Below are 22160 nucleotides of genomic sequence, written 5' to 3' on the forward strand. Positions count from 1 at the left end.
GTGTCCTTTGTAGGGACATGGATGCAGCTGGAAACCATCATTCTTAGCAAACTATCACAAGAACAGAAAACCAAACACCGCATGTTCTCACTCATAGGTGGGAACTGAACAATGAGATCACTTGGACTCAGGAAGGGGAACATCACACACCGGGGCCTATCATGGGGAGGGGGGAGGTGGGAGGGATTGCATTGGGAGTTATACCTGATGTAAATGACGAGTTGATGGGTGCAGCACAGCAACATGGCACAAGTATACATATGTAACAAACCTGCACGTTATGCACATGTACCCTACAACTTAAAGTATAATAATAATAAATAAATTTAAAAAAAAAATTTATGGAACTGTATATCCAAAAAGTCATTTTTGTTATTTGGTTATTTTAAAATAAAAAACCCAAAGAGTTATAAAAGTACTACATATAACTACAGTTATGAAAACAATATGGTATTTTCTAGAACTGAGATTCTCTTTCAAGGGTATACATTAACATAACTTGCGGAGCTTTATAAAAATATGTGTGCCTGGGCCACATCCCCACAATTCTGATTGGATAAGTCCGGGATAGGACCTGGGCATCTGATTCTGAGGTGCACCCCTAATGGATAACCACTGTTTAAGATGGGGAGATAATATATGCAAACAAATGAGAACAGCAGTTTAGGGTTGTGGGATCACAGGTAATTATAATTTCTTTTTGCTATAATGTACATTTTTATGCAATAACAAAAACTTTAAATAAAAAATATTTAGTTCATCATTCCAGCTGGCAGAGATATTTTTTCTCTGTAAGCCGTTTATTTCCTATCCCTACTCCTAGTTTCATGCCATCCAGGAATTTAATGAATACATCTTCTCTGTTCCCATTTACATCACTAATGAGAATGTTAAGCAGAATAAAGTCCAATGGCAGTCACTAGAAATTTCTTTCCAGCTTGGCAATGATAAGCAATCTTTGGGTTCTATTTCACTTATTTAAGATCTACCCAAATTTTACTCTTATCTGATTTACTGTTCTCTACCATTTTCATAAGACGAGAGACATTTTCATGCTTTTCTGATGTTCAGATATACTGTGTCCACCACAATTCCTTGGTCTGTCACTCCAAAATGAGCCTGAACCACTCCTCTGATATTTAACAAAGGATATAAAACTATATTGTATTTTCTTCCTAATTACATACTAAGACTGCTGGGCATAGACTGACCATGCTGTATGTTTCCTTGCAAACTACATAGCAATTCTCTCACTTCCATTCATTCAACAAATACTTACTGAACCCCCACTATATGCTATGTACTACTCTGGGCTCTCCTTCCTTAGTATAAAATAATAACTAAGTATTCATAGCAGTATTCCCTCAATGTCTAACCTTGGACAAACAGCTACCTGCGATGTCCTGTGCCACACTGTACTTCCTATTATCCATTCCACCCAAAGCTTGAAAGACTTTGTCATCGACTCCAATCCAAATCACTAGATATACTTTTACAAGACTTTAAGAATGATAAAACGACCATACCGTCACTGCCTTTTCTAGAAAGTCTCTCCTTCCAATTAGTTCTCACAGTATTTTATTTGAAACACTCTTAGAGTACTTAGTATATTCCACTTTCTATTATACTAATTTGTTGGCATATCTTATCTTGCCTCTTAAATCATGAGCTCCTTGAGGGCAGGAACCACAGCTTATTCAACTCTATAGACCCAGTACATTTTTACCATGCTTCTGGCCTGGCAGCCCTGAATGAGAAAGAGAACAGCAGCTCCTTAAAGCAGGAGTTGTCAGGCTTACCTGCACCTCCACCAACCAGTCCACAAGAATGGCCCTCATGTCACTGGTGATTTCAATCTGCTTGTTCATGTAATCTGTAAGTATAAACTGTTCCTGGCATTGATGAGAAAGAAATGTTAATAAATAAACTCTTCTTGTAGTTCAAAATTGTAACTTAACAATTAACTTCTCCCTCATAGTTCTAACTCCTTATTTTCAACTGGTATTAGATAGGGGCAGATCAAAGTATCCTTTTCCAGGCAAGTTGCAGTTATCCTTTGGGAAATAGACACATGTGATATTCAAGTGTCAGAGTGGATATTGAAGAATCCAGGGGGAATAAGGGCAGAAACATACCTATAGCTGTAGACAAATGCCAAAAAGGTTCTGCCCCTTCTTTGCAATTCAATCTAAAGCACAATACCATGCTATGTAGAACAGCACTTCTCAAACTTTAACATACATATGCACTACTTGGGGATCATGTAAAACTTCAGATTTTGATTTAGAAGGTCTGGAATGGGGCTAGGTATCTGCATTTCTAACAAGATCTCAAGTGAAACTGATACTGCTGAACCAAGGCTCACACTTTTATTATAACAAAGATGTCCCTTACTTAGGTATGCCAGAAAAAGTGTGGGCTTTGGAGTCAATCAATTGCACTCTCTCTATAAAGAGGATAGGTGGATCTGTAGGTGGGTTTCCATCCACCCACCCTCTTATACATGACATGCTAAAAATTCTACTTGGTAGATAATCTTGGTCCCATCTATTCTGTTGAGAGAGATAGAAGAAACTTTGGAATTGATGAATATTAGTGGTAAAGGAGACTGGCAGATTTCAAAGGAGAAATAAAATTTCACCAGTTTGGAGAGATGAAATAAAGAATACGATTTTGCATACAATGCCAGAAACATGCATAGGGAAGGAAAAAGATCTCTAAGAACAGCCACTCAGAGACTACTTGACCATTTTTATGTCTAAGACTGTCTTCTTAGCAATTAGATGTACAGGATTATGGTCTTCAAGGTAATCAGATTTTAGCTCATATCCCAGCTCTACCATATACCACTTACATGACTCTGGGCAGTTTCCTCTATCTATAAGAGGGAGATAATAATGCCTATCATCATGAAGTCACTAAGAGAATTAAGATAATATCTACAAATCTGTTAGTATAATATCCAACTCACAGAAAGCTACTGTTAGTTGTTGCTATTATTATTTTTATCATCATTATTACCAACCCTTTCAACTTGCATACTGAAGGATGGAATGATGAGGAAACGAAAACTAGAAATCATTGCCCACCCCCAAATCCAAGAAACCTACATACCTCTCTCTCCTTCATGTAACTGAAGATTTCCTTGGCATACATTGGGTTGAAACTTGGATCACTGCTGTCCTCGTCAATATCTTCCCATGGGGTTATCTGCTTAGAAATCACCAAAAAGATATATTATGAGGAGAATTATTCCAAGGAAGACTTAGCACATACATATCAAGGATTAGTCCTTTCTCTCCACTGTCTTCTTCTGCTAAGGTGTCTCAAGCCTTGTATATGTTGGGCCACAACACAGTACTCCTTGGCCGTGCAATCCTCATATGGTCCAGTGATCAAGAAATGCCTAGTTTTTGTTGTATATACCTTCGCTGCCCTTGGAACAAGGGACCCTTTTTATAGGTAAGCTCAAGATTCTCCAAGATGGACATTCTTATTTTATTATTTCAGCTGTGTTACCTGTCTTCTTAGGTCCCTAATTATGTCAATGCTTTGATCTGGCCCAATTCATTTTGGTAGTCTTTTCCTCCCTTCTATACCTTTACCCAGGTTGTTTTGCTACAAAAAGGACATTTCTCCTCCTGCTTGCTAAATACCATCCCTTCATTATTCAAATTTACAATGTAAAGACCACCTTTCTTGGGAGATGCTCCTATGAACTTTGCCCATTTTTTTTAACCAAAGCCCATTGTGATGCAAATTACAATTATTAAGAAAGGCAATTTCCTGAATGAAATTACCTGGCCACTACTGCAAAGCCCAAGTATACAGCACAGTAGTCCAGACCCTTGTGGTATTACTGGAATAAATACTTTCTGATTGCTTAGATCTATCACTGTGCCAATCAGGAAGTCAAGAGATTCTACAAGGCCAACTTGATTTAAGAGAAAAATGCCAAAGAACCTGGGAAATATATTCCATATCATGGGTAACCTCAGGCTATAAACAGTGAGAAGAGATGATTCTGCATCACGTATCATTAAATAAAACCAGAAGTAAACCCAAGAAATATCACCCTCTCACTAGGTAGAGGGATACTCTCAATAACTTACTGTATATGGCTCAACTGCTTAGGAAGGCAAAAAACAAAAAAAAAAACAAAAAAAAACAAAACAAAAAAACACTTTGCTAGCAGCCACGTCCAGGATATCAAAGAACACTTTATCTAATTTAAGAAGAAAGAGAGATGAATACCTCCTTTGGTGGTCCCTTGGCCTGTGGTGAGAAAGGTTTATCAGAAGCAAATTCACATGCACTGGACTCGGTGGTGGTACTGGACTTGCCCACGCTGGTCATGGTAGCAATGCTGGACTTGCCTGTTATGGATTCAGGGGTGGTGCTAGATACATATGGGCTGGTTCCAACTTGGGGGATCAAGAATGTTTCCAGAAAGGTGTCTTCCTTACAGGGGGGACTCTTTTGTAAGGCCAATGGCTCCTTGAAGGACAACTCTTTCCCAGTGGTGGGTTTTTCATTCAGAGTTATCATATCTTCGAAGAGGAATGCCTCGTTGATGGTACCAGATTTGCCCATGCTGGTCACGGTAGCAATGCTGGACTTGCCTGTTATGGATTCAGGGGCAGTGCCAGACACATTTGGGCTGGTTCCAACTTGGGGAATCAAGAATGTTTTGAGAAAGGTGTCTTCCTTGTAGGTGGGACTCTCTAGTAAGGCTAATGGCTCCCTGAAGGACAACTCCTTCCTAGTGGTGGGTTTCTCATTCAGAGCTATCATATCTTCTAAGAGGAATGCCTCATTGATGGTAGACATCTGCAAGGCTAATGGCTTTTTGAGGAGGGTCTCCTTCTCAATGCTGGGCTTCTCCTGCAAGTCCAAAGACTCTTTGAAGATGGCCTCCTTCTCAGTGCTGGGCTTCTCCCACAAAGCCAAGTGTTGCTTAAAGAGGGCCTCTTGCTCAATGCTGGGCTTCTCCTGCAAGGTCAAAGTTTCCTTAAAGTGAGCTTCTTTGTCAACAGTGGGCTCCTTGAGGACAGCCTCCTTCTTAATGCTGGGCTCCTCTTGCATGGCCAAAAGCTTCTTGAAGAGGGTTCCCCCCTCCTCGATGCTGGGATATCCCTCCAAGGCCAGTGGCTGCTTAATAAGGAACTCCTCTTCACTGGTGTTCTCATTCAAAGCCAACTGCTTCTTCAAGAGGAACGCTTCTCCCTGAGCAGTGGACTGCTCCTTTAAAGATAATTGCATCTCTATGTTTGTGGCTGCCTCAGCAGAAAGCTCCTTCTTCAGAACCAATAGCTTATTGATAAAGGACTCTTCTTCCATGGTGCTTTTCTCCTGCAAGGCCAACAGCTTCTTCAAGGAATCCTCTTTGGTATTAGTCTTCTCTTGCAAGACCAAAGCCTTCTGGAAGAGGGACTCACTTTTGTTGGTATGCTTAACATGCAATGAAAATAGTTCCTGAGAGAATTCCTCCTCAGTGGTAGTCTTCTCCTGGATGGCCAATGACTCTTTTGAGAGGGACACTTCCTGCAAGGTGGTGTGCTTCTCTTTCAATGCAGATGGTTCCTGGAAGAGGAACTTTTCTTCAGTTGTAGATTTCATTGTAAAGGGCAACAGCTTCTTATAGAGTGACTCCTCCTTGGAAATGATCTTCTGCAAGACCAGTGGCTTCTTTAAGTGGGACATCTTCCCCTGAGTAATTTTCTTTTTCCGTACAGACAATGATGTCTTGGTAAGTACTGTCTCCTCAGCTGTAGGGTTCTTCCTAAATGACACTGGCTCCATAAAGAAAGAATTCTTATCTTCACCAATCATATCCTGAAAGTCCAACAGTTCTGGACAGATGGACATCATCGCTTGTATGGTACACTTTTTCTTTAAAGACACTTTTTCTTCTTTAAAGGACAGTGGCTCCTTAATAAGTGACTTCTCTCCAGAGGTGGTCTGTAATACTAGTGGTTTCTTCAAGTGGGACATTGTCCCCTGAGTGGTGTGCTTCCTCTTTAAAATTAAAGGCTTCTTGGTAGAGGGTGCCTCCTCAATGGTACACTTCTTTGTAAAAGCCAAAGTCTCATCAAAAAGTGACTCTTCGGTTAGAGACTTTAACAAGGATGAGGGCTCCTTTAAGATGGAAACCTCCTCCTGAGTGATGTGCTTCTCTTGCAATGCAGATGGTTCCTCGGCAAAGGACTCCTTCTCAGTAGATGGCTTTTCTTTAATGGACAATGGCTTTGTAATGAGCGACTTCTCTCCAGAGGTGATCGCCTGCAATATTAATGGCTTCAGGCAGGACCTCTTCCCCTCAGTCATGCACTGCTCCTTTAATATTAATGGCATCATGATTGCCTCCTCAGTGCTAGGCTTCTTCTTAAAGACTAATGGCTCCTTAACAAGGGAATCCTCTTTAAAGTTGGTCTTCTGCAAGGTCAATGATTCCTTTAAGATGGACATCTCATGCTCAGTGGTGCGCTTCTCTTGAAATACAGATGGCTCTTGGAAAAGGGTCGCCTTCTCATTGGTAGGCTTCTTCTTAAAGGACAATGGCTTCTTAATGGAGGACATCGCTCCGGAGATGGTTGTCTGCAATACTGGTGGCTTCTTAAAGTGGCACATCTTCCCATAAATGGTACATTTCTTCTTTAAAGATGATAGCTTATGGATTGGGATTGACTCCTCAGTTTTAGACTTCTTAAAACTCATTGACTCCATAAAGAAGAAATCCTCTTCAGTATTGACATCCTGCAAAGCCAACAACTCTTCCTGGCAGGACTGCTTCCCCTGACTTGCACACATCTTCTTCTTTAAGGATAATGTCTTCTTGGTGATGGCTGCCTCCTCAGTTTTATGTGTCTTCTTAAAAGTCATTGGCTCTATAACAAACTCATCATCACTGCCACTCTCCTCCTGCAGGGGCTGTGGCTTTTCCAACAGGGACAAGTCCCCATGATTTGAGCACTTCTTTAAAGATAATGACTTATTGATAAGGGTTTTATCCTCAATAGTGGGTTCCTCTTTTAAAACTAATGGCTTTCTGAAGAGAGATGCCTCTTCAGTGTTGGGTATTTTGGAGGTGGTGGATATGTCTGGAATGAGTGGTTTCTCCATAATGTTTGGTACCATGGTAGTAGAGGCTACTACTGGTGTGACTTCCAGCTTATGCCTGTGAAGAAAACAATGTCTGGGTAAGAAAAATTTAGTTCCTAGAGTCCTCACCTACCATTTCCTTTTGTTGCTATATTTACTAAAGGTATGAAAGGGGAAGAGGCTTCAACCCCATAAGACAGATTAGAGGGACAAAATCAATAGGTACCATGGTGAATCAACTTAAATAGTACACTGTATAGTTTCTATGGCCTAGATTCCTACACTTTTCTATAATTTTTCCATTGAAATTCATGTTACGTTTTCTTATATATGCTTCATTACCTTACATACAAAGGCTTTTATTATAATACTTATCACATTGTATGAGTTATCTGTTCATACATCAGTCTCCTTCACTAGCTGCATTTGTCTTTGTCTATCAACCCAAGGCATCTGGTAAACTTCAGGTTGAAATTAACATTGTTTGAAGGCTAATGAGAGAGGTGGGCTGATAATTAACATTGGTAGTATCTAACTACATTCCCCTCACCCTGGGCTATTAAGGAGATGCTTTCCCAATGGAGGTAATAAAAAGCTCAAAATAGAAACTTGTCACATGTGTCAGATGCAAAGCTTTGTTTTGAATAGGATTGTATATTCAATTAGAGTGATGAATCTAGTGAAACCAAATCACAGGAAGACTAAAGATCAGAATAAGAAGAAAGAGAATTTCAGACATCGTACTTGATGGTGAAAGATTGATACTTTCCCCCTCAGATCAGAGAGAAAACAAGACTGTCCAACTCTTGATACTTCTATTCAACATTGTACTAGAGGTTGTAGCCAGGGAAAGTAGGCAAGAAAACTAAATAAAAGGCATCCAGTTTGGAAAAGTAAAACTATCTGTATTCACAGATGACATGATCTTATACAGACAAAATCCTAAGGAATACACACAGAAACTATTAGAATGAACATCTTCATCAAGATTCCAGGACACAAAATCAATATACAAAAACCAAATGTGTTTCTATATACTTGCAATGAATAATCTGAAAATGAAATTAAGTAAACAATTCCATTTACAATAGTGTCAAGAAGAAGAAAATGCTTAGAAATAAATTTAACAAAATAAACATAAAACTTATACTCTGGAAACTGTAAAAACCACTGAAAAAACTAAATATCTAAATAGATAGATATCCATATTCATGAATTAGAAAACTTAATATTGCTAAGATGTCAGGCTGGGCACAGTAGCTCATGCCTGTAATCCCAGCACTTTGGGAAGTTGAGGTGGGCAGATCACTTCAGGTCAGGAGTTTGAGACCATCCTGCCCAACATAGTGAAACCCTGTCTCTACAAAAATACAAAAAAAAAAAAAAAAAAAAAAAAGCCAGGTGTGGTGGCCGCACACCTGTAATCCCAGCTACTCGGGCAGGCTGAGGCATGAGAATCGTTTGAACCTGGGAGGTGGAGGTTACAGTGAGCCAAGATTGCACCACTGCACTCCAGCCTGGGCGGCAGAGCAAGACTCTGTCTCATAAATAAATAAGAAAAAAAACATATCAATACTTCCCAAGTTGATCCACAGATCCAAGGCAATTTATACAGGAATCCCAGCTAGCTTGTTTGTAGAAATTGACAAGCTGATTCTAAAATTTATATAGAATTGCAATGAGCCCAAAATAGTCAAAACAATCTTGAAAAACAAAAACAAAGTTTGGAGGAGTCACACTTCCCAATTTCTTTCTTTTTTTTCTTTTTTTTTTTTTTTTTTTTTGAGACAGAGTCTCGCTCTATCATCCAGGCTGGAGTGCAGTGGCGCAGTCTCGGCTCACTGCAAGCTCCGACTCCCGGGTTCACGCCATTCTCCTGCCTCAGCCTCCCAAGTAGGCGGGACTACAGGCGCCCGCTACCACGCCCGGCTAATTTTTTTGTATTTTTTAGTAGAGACGGGGTTTCACCGTGTTAGCCAGGATGGTCTCGATCTCCTGACCTCATGATCCGCCCGCCTTGGCCTCCCAAAATACACTTCCCAATTTCAAAACACAACATGAAGCTGCAATAATCAAGACAATATGGTACTGGCATAATGATAGTTAATGAGAGGCATATGGATTGATGGAATAAAATTAAGAGTCCATATATAAACACATTTATGGTCAATTGATTTCCCACAAGGGTGCCAAGACAATTAAGAAAGGTTAGTTTTCTCAACAAATAGTGCTGGAAAAACTGGATATCCACACTCAAAACAATGAAGTTAAGGCTCCTAATACACACCGCCAAAAAAATTAACTGAAAATAGATCAAAACCCTAAGTTAAGAGCTAAAAATTTAAAACTCTTAGAAGTAAACAGGTATAAATTTTCTTAACCTGGGATTTGGCAGTGGTTTCTTAGGTATGACATCAAAATCATAAACAAAAGAAAAAATAAATTAGACTTCTTCAGAATTAAAAATTTGTGTACTTCAAAGGACATCATCAACAAAGTGAAAAAGATAACGCAAAAAATGGATGAAAATATTTGCAACTCATATCTGATTAGGGACTTGTATCTAAAATATATAAAGAACTCTTACAACTCAACAATACAAAGACCAGTAACTATTTACAATTATTATATGTCAATTAAAAATAAAATTTTAAAAATTAAGAAATAAAAGCATAAAAACTGGGCAAAGGATCCAAACAGACATTCCTCCAAAGAAGTATCAAATAGCCAATAAGCACATAAAAGATGCTAAACATCATTAGTCAGAGAAATGCAAACCTAAAAACCACAATGAGATGCCACTTCACACCCACCACGATGGCCATATACGTATTTAAAAAAAAAAAAAACACTGTCAGCTGTGCATGGTGGCTCACTCCTGTAATCCCAGCACTCTGGGAGGCCGAGGCAGGCGGAATATCTGAGGTCAGGAGTTTGAGACTAGCCTGGCCAACATGATGAAACCCCATCTCTACTAAAAATACAAAAACTAGCCAGGTGTGGTGGTGGGCGCCTGTAATCCCAGCTACTTGGGAGGCTGAGGTACGAGAATTGCTTGAACCCAGGAGGCAGAGTTTGCAGTGAGCCGAGATCACGCCATTGCACTCCAGCCTGGGTGACACGAGTGAGACTCTGTCTCAAGGAAAAACAAAAACAAAAACAAAACACTGCCACCATTGCACAGTGGTTATACCATTTTACATTTCCTCAAGTAAATACACTACTGGAGGAAATGTAAAATGGTGTAGCCACTATGGAATACAGTTTGGCAGTTCCTCAATGCATGGAGCACAGAATTACCATATGACCCAGCAACCACACTCCTAAGTATATACATAAAAGAACTGAAAACAAGTGTTCAAACAAAAAGGTATACACAAATGTTCATAGCAGAACTATTCACAATAACCAAAAGGTAGAACAAATAGAAATATCTATCAACTGATGGATGGGTAAACCAAATGTGTTGTATATATGCAATGAAATATTACTTGGCAATAAAAAGAAATGAAGTACTAATAACCTGCTATGACATGGATAACCTCAAAAACATGCTAAGTGAAAGAAGCTAGACACAAAAGACCACACATTGTCTAACTCCATTTATATGAAACATCCAGAATAGGGAAATCTATATAGAGACAGAAAGTAGATTAGCGGTTGCCCAAAGCTGGGCAGGTTGGGGGTATTGAGAGATGATAACCAAAGGTACAGGGTTTCTTTGGAGTTAATGAAAATGTCCAAAAATTGATTGTGATGGCTGTATAACTGTGACTATACTAAATACCATTGAATTGTATACTTTAAATGGGTGAACTGTATGGTATGCAAATTATATCTCAATAAAGCTGTTACAAAAAAAAAAAGACTTAATGATTATACTTGTGTGATTACAGTGAGCTCTCAATAAATGGCAGCTATTACTAGTTTTCCTACTATTATTAGGGTCCTTTCCACTGAACCCTGAGTGAAGAGAAGAATGTTTACGGCATTTGTGAGGATTACCCTGCTAAAGTCAGAATGATAAAAGAAACTCAAAATAATGCAGAGAATTAAGGTCAAAATATGCATGCAAACTCCAGAATTCCATTTTAGCAGGAAACCAAGTAAAGCTAAATGCTAATCTTCTTTCTGCTGGGTAATTAGCAAAATATCCTGTGGACTGTGCATGTTATTTTCTAGAGTTACTCAGTCTTTTTAGCTTACCCTTTGGTGTTCCCAGGAGTGATAATCCAAACATCTTACAACCAGTATGGCACTGCGCCAACCAATCACAGTGGAAGCTAGCATCAAACAACCGGTACAATAGTACTGGTATGTGTTGGCTAAATAGCAGCCCTACATGTTTCCAAGAGACAAAGGATGTAGTTCTGTGCTCTATGCCAGGCCTTCTGGCTAGCAAATAACTGAAAAGATGTTGTGTTAATATCACTACACCTTGACCTCGTAAGATTTTCAGAGGGGAAAAAAGGCAGTATAATTGACTTTAGCCCGGTAATAGGTAATAGGCATCTATCTAATCTATTCAGATGTAGATTAGTCAGTCCCTGAAGAATAATTCTCACTGGAATGAGGAGGGGATATAGAAAGGTCTCATTCCACTATCTAAGTCATCTTTCAATAACAGTCTTCCTAGAGGTAAATTCTTTTTTCAGTCCTAAATGGGAATGTGCATCTGTACTTGTAGAACCTGTGACCGGTACCTGTAACAGCTGAAAAACACATGTTTTTGCTCTAGGGAGATAGTAATTTATCTCCAGTAACAAGGTACAAACCTCCCCTAAAGCTTCTAATGGAATAAGCAGACTGGCAAGCTACCAGTCAGCTGCTGAGAATCCCTGAAAAGTTAAGTTGTCTCCACACTATAAAGCACAGACTAGCTCAAACAGGTACTGAATTACTAGAAGACAGGAAAAAACGAGCACGAAGTCTTTTGGTAAATTTTCCAATGACAACAGCTCTTTCATTATGCACACACATAATGAAAGAGGAGAAACAGAAGAGGCCTATAACACTTCAGCAACCACAGCTGAGCCCACCTCAGCACCCAGGGTTAATGTGGTAGTCACCATTGTGGCTTGCTAAATATGTTCTCAATGGGGACAAAAGGATGTCACATACTCTACCATCTAAAATAATGCCATCTGAGTCCCCTCTCACTCACCATTTTAGATTCCGCTTATTCTTTTTGGCCAATCCAAGAGCACGTGTACTCCTGCTTATCTTCTTAGAAACATCTTTTACAAACTCTTTATTGGCTTCTTTCTTGGGCTGGACAGGTTGACATTGAGAAGCCTGCAAAAAAAAAAAAAAAAAAAAAAATGGGTGCGGGACGGGGGAAGGAGGAGGCAGGAAAATGAAGAAAACCACAAATTACCTAATAGGTGGCTCTCATAGGAAAGTCCTGATCCACATAAGTTGGTTGGGTGTTCCCAGGAGTGATAATCCAAACATCTCACAACCAGTATGGCACTGGGCCAACCAATCACAGTGGAAGCTAGCATCAAACAACCAGTGCGGCAGTACTGGTATGTGTTGGCTAACTAGCAGCCCTATGTGTTTCTAAGAGATACAGGATGTAGTTCTGTGCTCTATGCCAGGCCTACTAGCTGGCCCACAACTGAAAAGATGCTGTGTTAACATCATACTCCACTTTGACCTCATAAGATTTTCAGAGGGGAAAAAAGGCAGTATGATTGACTTTGCTGTCTGGGTGTGCCTCTTCAGGATACACCTCTAACACAATACTACCTGTGATATATCTATCCCATCTCACTAAGTGGCATTCATTTAACACATGGCTTTGGGGAGTTCCATACAGACTCTAATCCTGACTAACACTTTTAACAGTAGGAAAGATCATGGGACTGTTAATAATGTCAGTAAAAATACACTTAAAGTTATGTCTTTAAAATGAAACAAACAGGCTAGTCACAGTGGCTCTTGCCTGTAGTCCCAGCATTTTGAGAGGCCATGGTGGGAGGATCACTTGAGCCTGGTAGTTCAAGACCAACCTGGGCAACATAGGGAGACCCTGTTACCACAAAATAATAATAAAAAAAATATAGCTCGGTGTCGGGGCACATGCCTATGGTCCCAGCCACTTGTGGGGAACGAGGTAAGAAGACTGCTTGAGTCTGGGAGGTTGAAACTGCATTGAGCTTCGATCACGCTACTGTACTCCAGATTGGGCAACAGAGCAAGACCTTGTCTCAAAAAATTTTTTTAAATTAAAAAATTAAATGACACAAATGAACCTAATTATATTTCAAATAAGTACCATAACTATGTTAAATGATTTTTCCTTTCTTTTTAGAAAGCACAAGAAAAGATCAGAAATAACCAATCCAAGTCACTTATAAATAGTATTTGACTGCCACCTTCAAAGTATACATCCTCAATTAGGATAGCTCTGCAGGGGGGTGTAGATATTGCTAATAAATCTGGAACTCTTTTTAGTAGGTTTGTTTATTACAGTGGTTTGGATGAAGCCATTTTGAAACTCTTTTAGCTGTATTACAGTATTAAATAAATGTGTTGATGTTCTTAGGAGCCAGGGTTCTCATTATAGAACATACAAATAAGGATTAGTGAACCCAAGAAAGAATTTTATGTATTGAAATTGAAGTTGCATGAATTCATGATTTCCTAAATAGGTATATGTGTATACAAATACTAAATGCCCACATCAAAAAGCTAGAAAGATCTCAAATAGAGGCAGGAGGATTGCTTGAGCCCAGGAGTTCAAGACCAGCCTGGGCAATATGGAAAAATCCCATCTCTACAGAAAGAATACACAAATTAGCTGGGCATGGTGGTGAGCACCTGTAGTCCCAGCTATTTAGGAGGCTAAGGCTGCAGTGAGCTGTGATCATGCCAGCTTGGGCAAAAGAGCAAGACTTTATCTCAAAAAATAAAATAAAATAAAATGAAATAAAATAACATATATAAATAAACAAAAGTCCTACCTACACAAAACCATTTAGGCAAACATGGATATAGGCCCTATCTCCCTGTCTACTGGCTTAGCACCAGCTCTTAAATATCACAAGTCCTTCCCATGCTAGAAATGATAAGGGAGAGGAAAATAAAAACTCACAGCAGATTAACTAATTAAAACAGATTAACTCTTTTTGGCAGGCCAGGATCTCACTGTGGCAAATGTTGAGAAGAACACAGGGATGAAGACATGGAGACCTAATAATACTGACTGTTAAGAAGCAAATTATCATATAGGGAACCTCCAAAACCCAGAGCGAAAGGAGCCCTCAACTGTCAAATAGATGAGTTCGGATATCTGCAGTAATGCCCAACCTTAGGAATGGCTTAGGTACATTGTAATGATGGAACTGTCTCTGGAAGGCACCAAAGACCATTCAAGGTAACCAAGGTAAATCTTCAGAACTTGAGTGCAAAAGGGAAATGGGCTTTCTGAGCAGCTAGAGAGCTAGAGGCAGAAACTCTGCTAATGATGCCTTGCTCCCCTGCCCCCTAGCCCCATGCAAATATGGCCAAATGGATGCTCAATTCAGTTGGAGAATCAGGAGGGTCCTAGATATCTGCATGGATTTCCCATTATTGATACAGTTCATGTATGTCTGTTCTTTCTGAATGGTAAGATAAACTCATGAAAAAGGGACTCAGATGTCACAAGAAAGTTTCTCATATGCTGTGATACTTTACTGCTGTGATCTGAATACTTGTGTCCCTTTGAAATTCATTATGTTGAAACCTAATCTCCAATGTGATGCTATTAAGAGATAGGCATTTTGAGAGGTGATTAAGTCTTGAGAGCACAGCCCTTGTGAATGGGATTAGTGCCCTTATAAAAGAGGCCCGAGGAAGCTTGTTTGCCTCTTCCACCATGTGAGGGCACAGGCAAAAGATGTCATCCATGAGGAATGGGCCCTCACCAGATAGCAAATCTGCCAGCACCATGATCTTGGACTTTTCAGCCTCCAGAACTGTGAGCAATAACTTTTTGTTGTTTATAAGTTACCCAGTCTAAGGTGTTTTGTGATAATTGCCCATATGGACTAAGACACTTCCCTTGCATTATTGTCACTGTACCCCCGTCAGGGACTTGGAGGGACCAAGGGAAGTTACACTAAGATAGGCTGCATCTGCTCCTGATTCATGGCTACCTTATTTCAGCCAAATTCCGCATCCATGGTTAAATAAGTCAGGAGATGAATCTAACCTTACAAGTGTGTGTGTGTGGGAAGGGGCTCTTTCTACCAATTGATAGTAGGTCTGAAATTATGCAGAAAGTTATAACTTAAAAAAACTATGTTGTAATCTGTATAGGGAAGAGACTGTATTTGCAGAAAGGTGGTCATACAGAATCTAAAGGGCAGGGATCTAAAGGAAAGAACTTTGCCAATGCCTATCCAATTATGCCCAAGGGAGTAAAACACTATTTAGTAGATATAAGTATTCTGGTAGCTACATAAGTACACTATATAATGCAGGGCAAGAATAGTTCACCAGGATTATCTATAGCCTAGATAACACAGACTTCAAAACCAACATTGGCAAAGTCCTCATCTATCAAGAAGAGATTATAGTATCTACCTCATAGGATTACATGAGGATTAAGTGAGCTAATACAGGATAACATGCTTAGCATAGTGCCTGACGTATGGTAAGCACCCAGTAGGTATATCAGTTATTATTATTTTTTAAGACAAAGATTGCCTTTGGCTTGATTCTATATTCATTTAACAACATTCTATTAATTCTGATTTTTACTGGCACCTTAGTAACACCAGAAGGGAGGTTACTTGAAAGAATTCTAGCCAAAATTGAATTTCTAGATCCTCATAGTTAAAGACTGGATCATGGAACTGTGGTTCTCAACAGTTCTGTATATCTGGAGGCATTTTTGATTCTCACTATGACTGGGCTGCTGGTGGAATTTAATGCCTGAGGACCAGGGATGCTAGCTGAGATCAGTCCTGCACAACAGAAAAATTGTCCTGTGTGAATTGATAAACACTGCACTAGACTACAATGATTCCACCGAAATACTTACCTCGAGGGCCTGGGCAGTCACCTCTGGACTTCATCTAAATGCAGTTCCATAGTTCTCATAGTTATCTGCAATTTCATATCTGATAATCACTGTCTGCTGCTTCCCGAGAACTCCACCAATTGCTCCAGATGGTATGTGCCAGGAGCAGAGCCCCTGCAGTTTCTGAAACTGGGTCATTGATCCCAAATAAAATTTGCTGTCGACATTCCCGAGAGGGTCTGGTAAAGTGGAAAGGTCCCTCAAGAAAGAGGGTGTCTAAGCCTTATGCAAAACCATAGCAAAGGATTGGACTAGCATACTCACATTAGTGAGATCTTCAAAAGCTGATCTCTTTTTGAGTGCTCCCTGAAGTGAAGATGGAGACTCCTGAAGTGAAGATGGAGATATCTTCATTTGGCAATTCTCCCCTGTCTAAAAAAGTAAAAGAGGTAAATGAGTATATCCAATTGTGAATAGTCTCTTCAGGGACTCTGGGTCCTCTTTAGGGCTCAGGGGAACTCCAGAATCTCAAAGTAACTGGGGATGCATATAATAACCCCCAATAAACTGTAACAAAAGGAAATTCTGGCACTCAGAGCTGTTTATTAAGTCCCTAAAGGTGGTAGACATTGATAATGGGTAAGTCTATGAAGAGGCAAGATGACCTTCAGTGTAACTCACAAAATGAGCAAAATGTAGCTCAGTAAAGCTCATTTTTCCTCTTACTTCTCTCATACTTATGGTTATCCTATCCAAGGTGGGCCACTACCACCCCTACCATTCCTAGTCATTCCTTTAATATAGATGCTTTCAGGTAGATCACTTTAATAATTTAACAAATATCTACGTGTCTCTTATGTTAAGTAGCTTTTAAAACAGCAGTCCCCAACCTTTTTGGCACCAGGGACCGGTTTCATGGAAGACAAATTTCCCACGGACACTGGGGTGGGCTGGTTTTGGGATGATTCAAGCACATTACATTTATGGTGCATATTTATTATTACATTGTAATATATAATGAAATAATTATACAACTCGCCATAATGTAGAATCAGTGGGAGCCCTGAGCTTGTTTTCCTGCAACTAGATAGTCCCATCTGGGGGAAATGGGAGACAGTGACAGATCATAAGGCATTAGATTCTCATAAGGAGTACACAACCTTGATCCCTCACATGCGCAGTTCACAACAGGGTTCATGCTTCTATGAGAATCTAATGCCCCTGCTGATGTGACAGGAGGTGGAGCTCAGGAAGTAATATGAGTGATGGGGAATGGCTAGAAATACAGATGAAGCTTTGCTCACTCACTGCTCACCTCCTGCTGTATGGTTGAGTTCCTAGCAGGCCACAGACTAGTACCGGTCTATGGCCCAGAGGTTGGGGACACATTTTAAAAGACATTACCACTAAGGATAATAGCACACACATCTATATACTGCTCCAGGATCAGTTCTTTACTAACTGTTGACCTTGGACCAGTCACTTAATCTCTGAGCCTCAGTTTTCTTATCAGTAAAACTGGATAACTTGCCTTACAGTCCTTGAAGATTAAATAAGACAACACATGTTTTTTAAAAGTTTGTATGAACTGTAAATGGGCAGAAATAGTATTTAAAATAACGAAGTCTGATATGATTGTAAACCGCAAAGGAAAATTTTATATTAAGAAAAAAAGTTTAGTAATCCAGATTAATCTCTGATTATTAGTATACATAAAGGAGGGGCTGGGGAAGGGAAGGGGGATGAATATTTTGAAGCAGAAGGGGCTTTCTTTCCACATATTCTGTATCTGTGCTTGCCTTAACCCATTCCCAAATGAGTAAGACCATCTCTATAGGGTTAGAGGTTAGGGCAAATCACACTATAGGAGTCTTCTACCCTCTAAGAGCTTTACGTGGTAAAAATCTCCTAAGTCTCAGACTGCCCTTATGAAATTCTGAGAACAAACCTTCCCTACTTATATCAGAGAGTTGTTGTAATGTGAAGCAGGACACTGGGATCAGACCATTTGCTCTGTTCTCCAGCTGTACCATTAACAGTTAATACACGGCACAGTGAGTTATCAGAATTGGATTCATGACACAATAAACCACTCCAGCACAGAGAGCAATCTTAAAAGAGCTGAGGCTGGACGCGATGGCTCACACCTGTAATCCCAGCACTTTGGGAGGCTGAGGCAGGCGAACATGAGGTCAAGAGATTGAGGCCATTCTGGCCAACATGGGGAAACCCCGTCTCTACTAAAAATATAAAAATTAGCTGGGCATGGTGGCGCATGCCTGTAGTCCCAGCTACTCGGGAGGCTGAGGCAGGAGAATTGCTTGAACCCAGGAGGCAGAGGTTGCAGTGAGCCGAGACCATGTCACTGCACTCCAGCCTAGTGACAGAGTAAGACTCCAACTCAAAAACAAAAACAAAAACAAAAAAAATACGAGCTGAGGGCCAAGCATAGTGGCTCAGGCCTGTAATCCCAATCCCAGCACTTTGGGAGGCCAAGGAGGGTGGATCACGAGGTCAGGAGTTCAAGACCAGCGTGGCCAAGATGGTGAAACCCTGTCTCTACTAAAAATACAAAAATAAGCCAGGCATGGTGGCAGGCACCTATAATCCCAGCTACTCAGGACACTGAGGCAGGGAATTGCTTAAACCCAGGAGGTGGCGGTTGCAGTGAGCCGAGATCGTGCCACTGCACTCCAGCCTGGGCGACTGAGCAAGACTCCATCTCAAAACAAAACAAAAAAAGCTGAGAAAAATTACTTCCATTTTCTAACTGATTAAGCCAAGACATAAGCAAGCTATTAGCCTTTCATCTAGCTGATGATAAATAACCCTACTAGAAATTAGCCAAAAATGAAACATTATTTTCTCGGAAATTAGCTAAGAAATAAACTGTTATCCAACTCCTATTTAATATTACTGGTAGAAATAATTGACCCAAAATAAAATTACAGCTGAAACTGAACTCAATAAAACTTAGATTTGCAAAATGTACTCCAAGAAAGTTGGTTTTGGAAAACTAATTGCCACTAAAGGAAAGTTACAATGGCAGAACACTAATCCGAAAATTTGATGTCGACAAAAATCTAATCAATATATCAAATCTTTCTTGAAAAATTTACATAGGAAAAAATTTGGCACCTCTGTGAAAATCATTTTAGTAAAATAAACAAGATTAGAAAATGTTTATCTGTGCTCAGAGAAAACCAATCAAGGAAATTAAATTCACCTAATGATGTTTTGCTCCAGGAAATACTCTCTTGATGCCAATTCATCAGTGCTAGTATAATTCTGATTAAAATATGTATGATGATGAACACAGAATATCCTAAGGTTAGAACATCAAACTATCAATAAAGTCAAAACAGCAGAGTCAAAATATACCCATTCTTCAAATTTAATAGCTATAAAAAGCATAATAATAAATGTGCTGATATAATCTTCATACTCTCCCCAGAATGTACCAGTCTTTCAGCAAGGTGCTTGGAGCTTCTCAGAGAAAGTAAGGACATAGACATGATCATTAATGAGGACTGAGTGTTGTTCAGTTTTGAGGGTTATGGAGGGTGGCCTTCATTCGAGCCCTGCATTTATGAGAAAGAAGAGTCCAAAGTTCTCATTTGCTGGCATTCTCCAACTACAAGGGCTGCCACCCCTCCCCATTTTCTCAGGTTAAACCAGACATATTTCAAAAGACTCACAGGTGAGGATAGGTACTGAGCCAACACAGGAAGAAACTACCAAAGATATTGTCAGGGAATACAGCTTGCTCTAACCTTTTCAGACTGGTCATGATGGCTGGGCACAATTTTGCTGGACTGAGATTTCGTAGGCTCAGGTTTGGAGCTCTGGGGTGGTAGTGGCAGTAGCATCTCTTACAGATTCAGCTGTGTCTTGTCCAAGGCAGGGCTGCAATTAGAAAGAGGCTCTTTAACACCATTCACCAGAAACACCATGAATTCTCTGAAAATTCTTGAGAAAACTCAGTCTATCTATAGCATCCCTAGGAGAAAACAGACTTTGATGTTGGGCAGATCTGGATTAAAATCTTGGTTTTATCACAATTAACCTCAGGCAAGTGACTGACTTAAAATCTCTGGACTTCAGTTACCTTATCTGTAAAATGGAGATAAGTATACCTACCTCTGCAGGGTGTTTTCAAATTAAATGAGATACTTTATGTAAAAAGCCGAGCACTGTGCCTACCATCCTCTGTGAACACTGGGATGTTGTCTAGCCCCTAGTTTAGGCCTAGCAGCACTGGGAACAAATTACATAGGAGTTTTGCATTGAAAACAATGAAGAACATGACGGCTCATATAGTATGGAGGCAAGCTGGTAGAGCTAATGTTCTTTAAAAGGCATGGGGTCCTGACAGAGCAATTATGACCCTACAGAGAAAACAATAACTGCACACACATGTATTCGCGATAGGCCAGGCAGCATTCAAAGACTGCATTCAACAGAAGAAACTGTAATCCAGTTCCAGACACCTGGAAGGAACAAAAAATTCAAAAGATGAGATTATAGCAAAATAAACTAACTTACTAAAAAACCACTTGACATAAGAACTTGATCTTGGATTCCCAGTCTCCAGAACTGTGAGAACTAATGCCACCCAGTCCATGGCACTTTATTATAGCAGCACAAACTAAGTGCTATAGAAACATAATGGAAAGTCAGTAATCTTGTTGGGGACAGGGGCTGGAGGAAGGCTTCACAAAGGAAGTAACATGTGATCAGGACTTAAAATGACAAACAGGTTCCCAAGTTGACTGGGAGGTTTCCAGGCAAAGAAAGCCTGAGACCAGGTAAAGGCATGAACATACAGAGTTCAGGGATGTCCTAGCTGTCTGGAGTAGGGAGCGTAAATAACATGTTGGGGAGGGGTTAGAATGAGGCTGAAAAGCTAGGCTGGGGCCAGGTTGGTAAGAAAAGGAAACAGAAAATTCTGCAGCTTGAGGGGAAAGTTTAAGAAAGGGGAAAGGCTGACTTGGGTTTTGTTTTGGATGGAGAAGGATGAAACATTTTGTAGGTGAGGAAAAGCCAGTATAAGTATATGCATTCACATATATTACCTCAGTTGATTCTCACAACAAAACCATGAGGCTAAGCAAGGCAGGTACAATTCTATTTTACAGTCTCAGATGAATTAAGTAACTTACTACCAGGACAAACTATTAAGGAGCATAGACTGCCCAGCTTTTTCCAGGGCAATTTCTAAAATACCATGAAGTCTCTTTGATCACACTCAAAAACATTCCAAAACAGTGAAAGGCCATAGTGTGAGGAGGTAGAATGAGCACAGGTCTTGGAGTCTGAATAACTGGACTTCTAAGCCAAACAAGTTAGCATTTCTGAGCCTCAGTTTCCTCATTTTCAAAACAGCTATAACACCACTTACTTGCAGAGGACTTGTGTGGCTCAAATGCAAATTTACATGTACGAAACCTGATACATGGCAGGCATTTAATAAATGCTGTCTTACTCCCCTCTTCTATCAAATCCAAACCTATATTCCATCTCATTCCTCAAACCTCAGCCAAGCAGCAATAAAGTTAAATTGGGTGCACCCACCCTTAACTGCACTGTATGAAAATCACTTACTCCACTACTATTATTTACACCTCATAATTTTTTTTTTTAATGGACAACCAAAGACTCACACTCTGAAACCTTTACCTTTAAAAAGGAAAAAGAAATATGGAGTCCACAGGCTAGAAAACTCTCAGTTGATAACATACAGGTTAACTAAATCTCAGAGAAAATAAGGTTACTTAAATGATGGTCATATACCCCATTTATTATCCTGAACACTAATCATTTGCATTGAGGGAAAGACGCACTGACTTGGGTAAACTAATTTTCCCAGGGGGAAGGGGAGGAGAAGGGATTGACATCATCAAAAAGATCCTTTCATAAAAGGACACTCTCTGCAGAACACTCTCAACTTCTGCCACCTACAGAACCCTGAGCCTTGGGCAAGAAAATTAGAATCCTTTCCCCTTTTCAGACTTTCCATGTCCCCTATATACACACTGGCAAGTGT

General features: G+C 39.9%; 1 protein-coding gene across 2 annotated transcripts in view; it reads right to left on the reverse strand.

Moving 5' to 3' along the window:
• LOC105493944 (cyclin B3) overlaps positions 1-22160 on the reverse strand; it is an 86819-nt gene that overhangs the window by 43852 nt on the left and 20807 nt on the right. Inside the window, exons 2-8 of one of the 2 annotated variants that reach the window (XM_011761989.3) lie at positions 20531-20604; positions 19888-20020; positions 16439-16546; positions 12266-12396; positions 4255-7177; positions 3115-3210; positions 1800-1892 (exon numbers count right to left, since the gene is read on the reverse strand). In XM_011761989.3, coding sequence (XP_011760291.2) covers positions 1800-1892; positions 3115-3210; positions 4255-7177; positions 12266-12396; positions 16439-16546; positions 19888-19983 — 3447 coding nt within the window. In that variant the 5' untranslated portion in view covers positions 19984-20020; positions 20531-20604. Of the gene's footprint in view, positions 1-1799; positions 1893-3114; positions 3214-4254; positions 7178-12265; positions 12397-16438; positions 16547-19887; positions 20021-20530; positions 20605-22160 lie in introns of both variants that reach the window. The other variant, XM_011761982.3, reaches the window with a different exon arrangement.

Source organism: Macaca nemestrina, chromosome X (genome assembly GCF_043159975.1).
Source record: "Macaca nemestrina isolate mMacNem1 chromosome X, mMacNem.hap1, whole genome shotgun sequence".
Classification (NCBI taxonomy): Eukaryota; Metazoa; Chordata; class Mammalia; order Primates; family Cercopithecidae; genus Macaca; species Macaca nemestrina.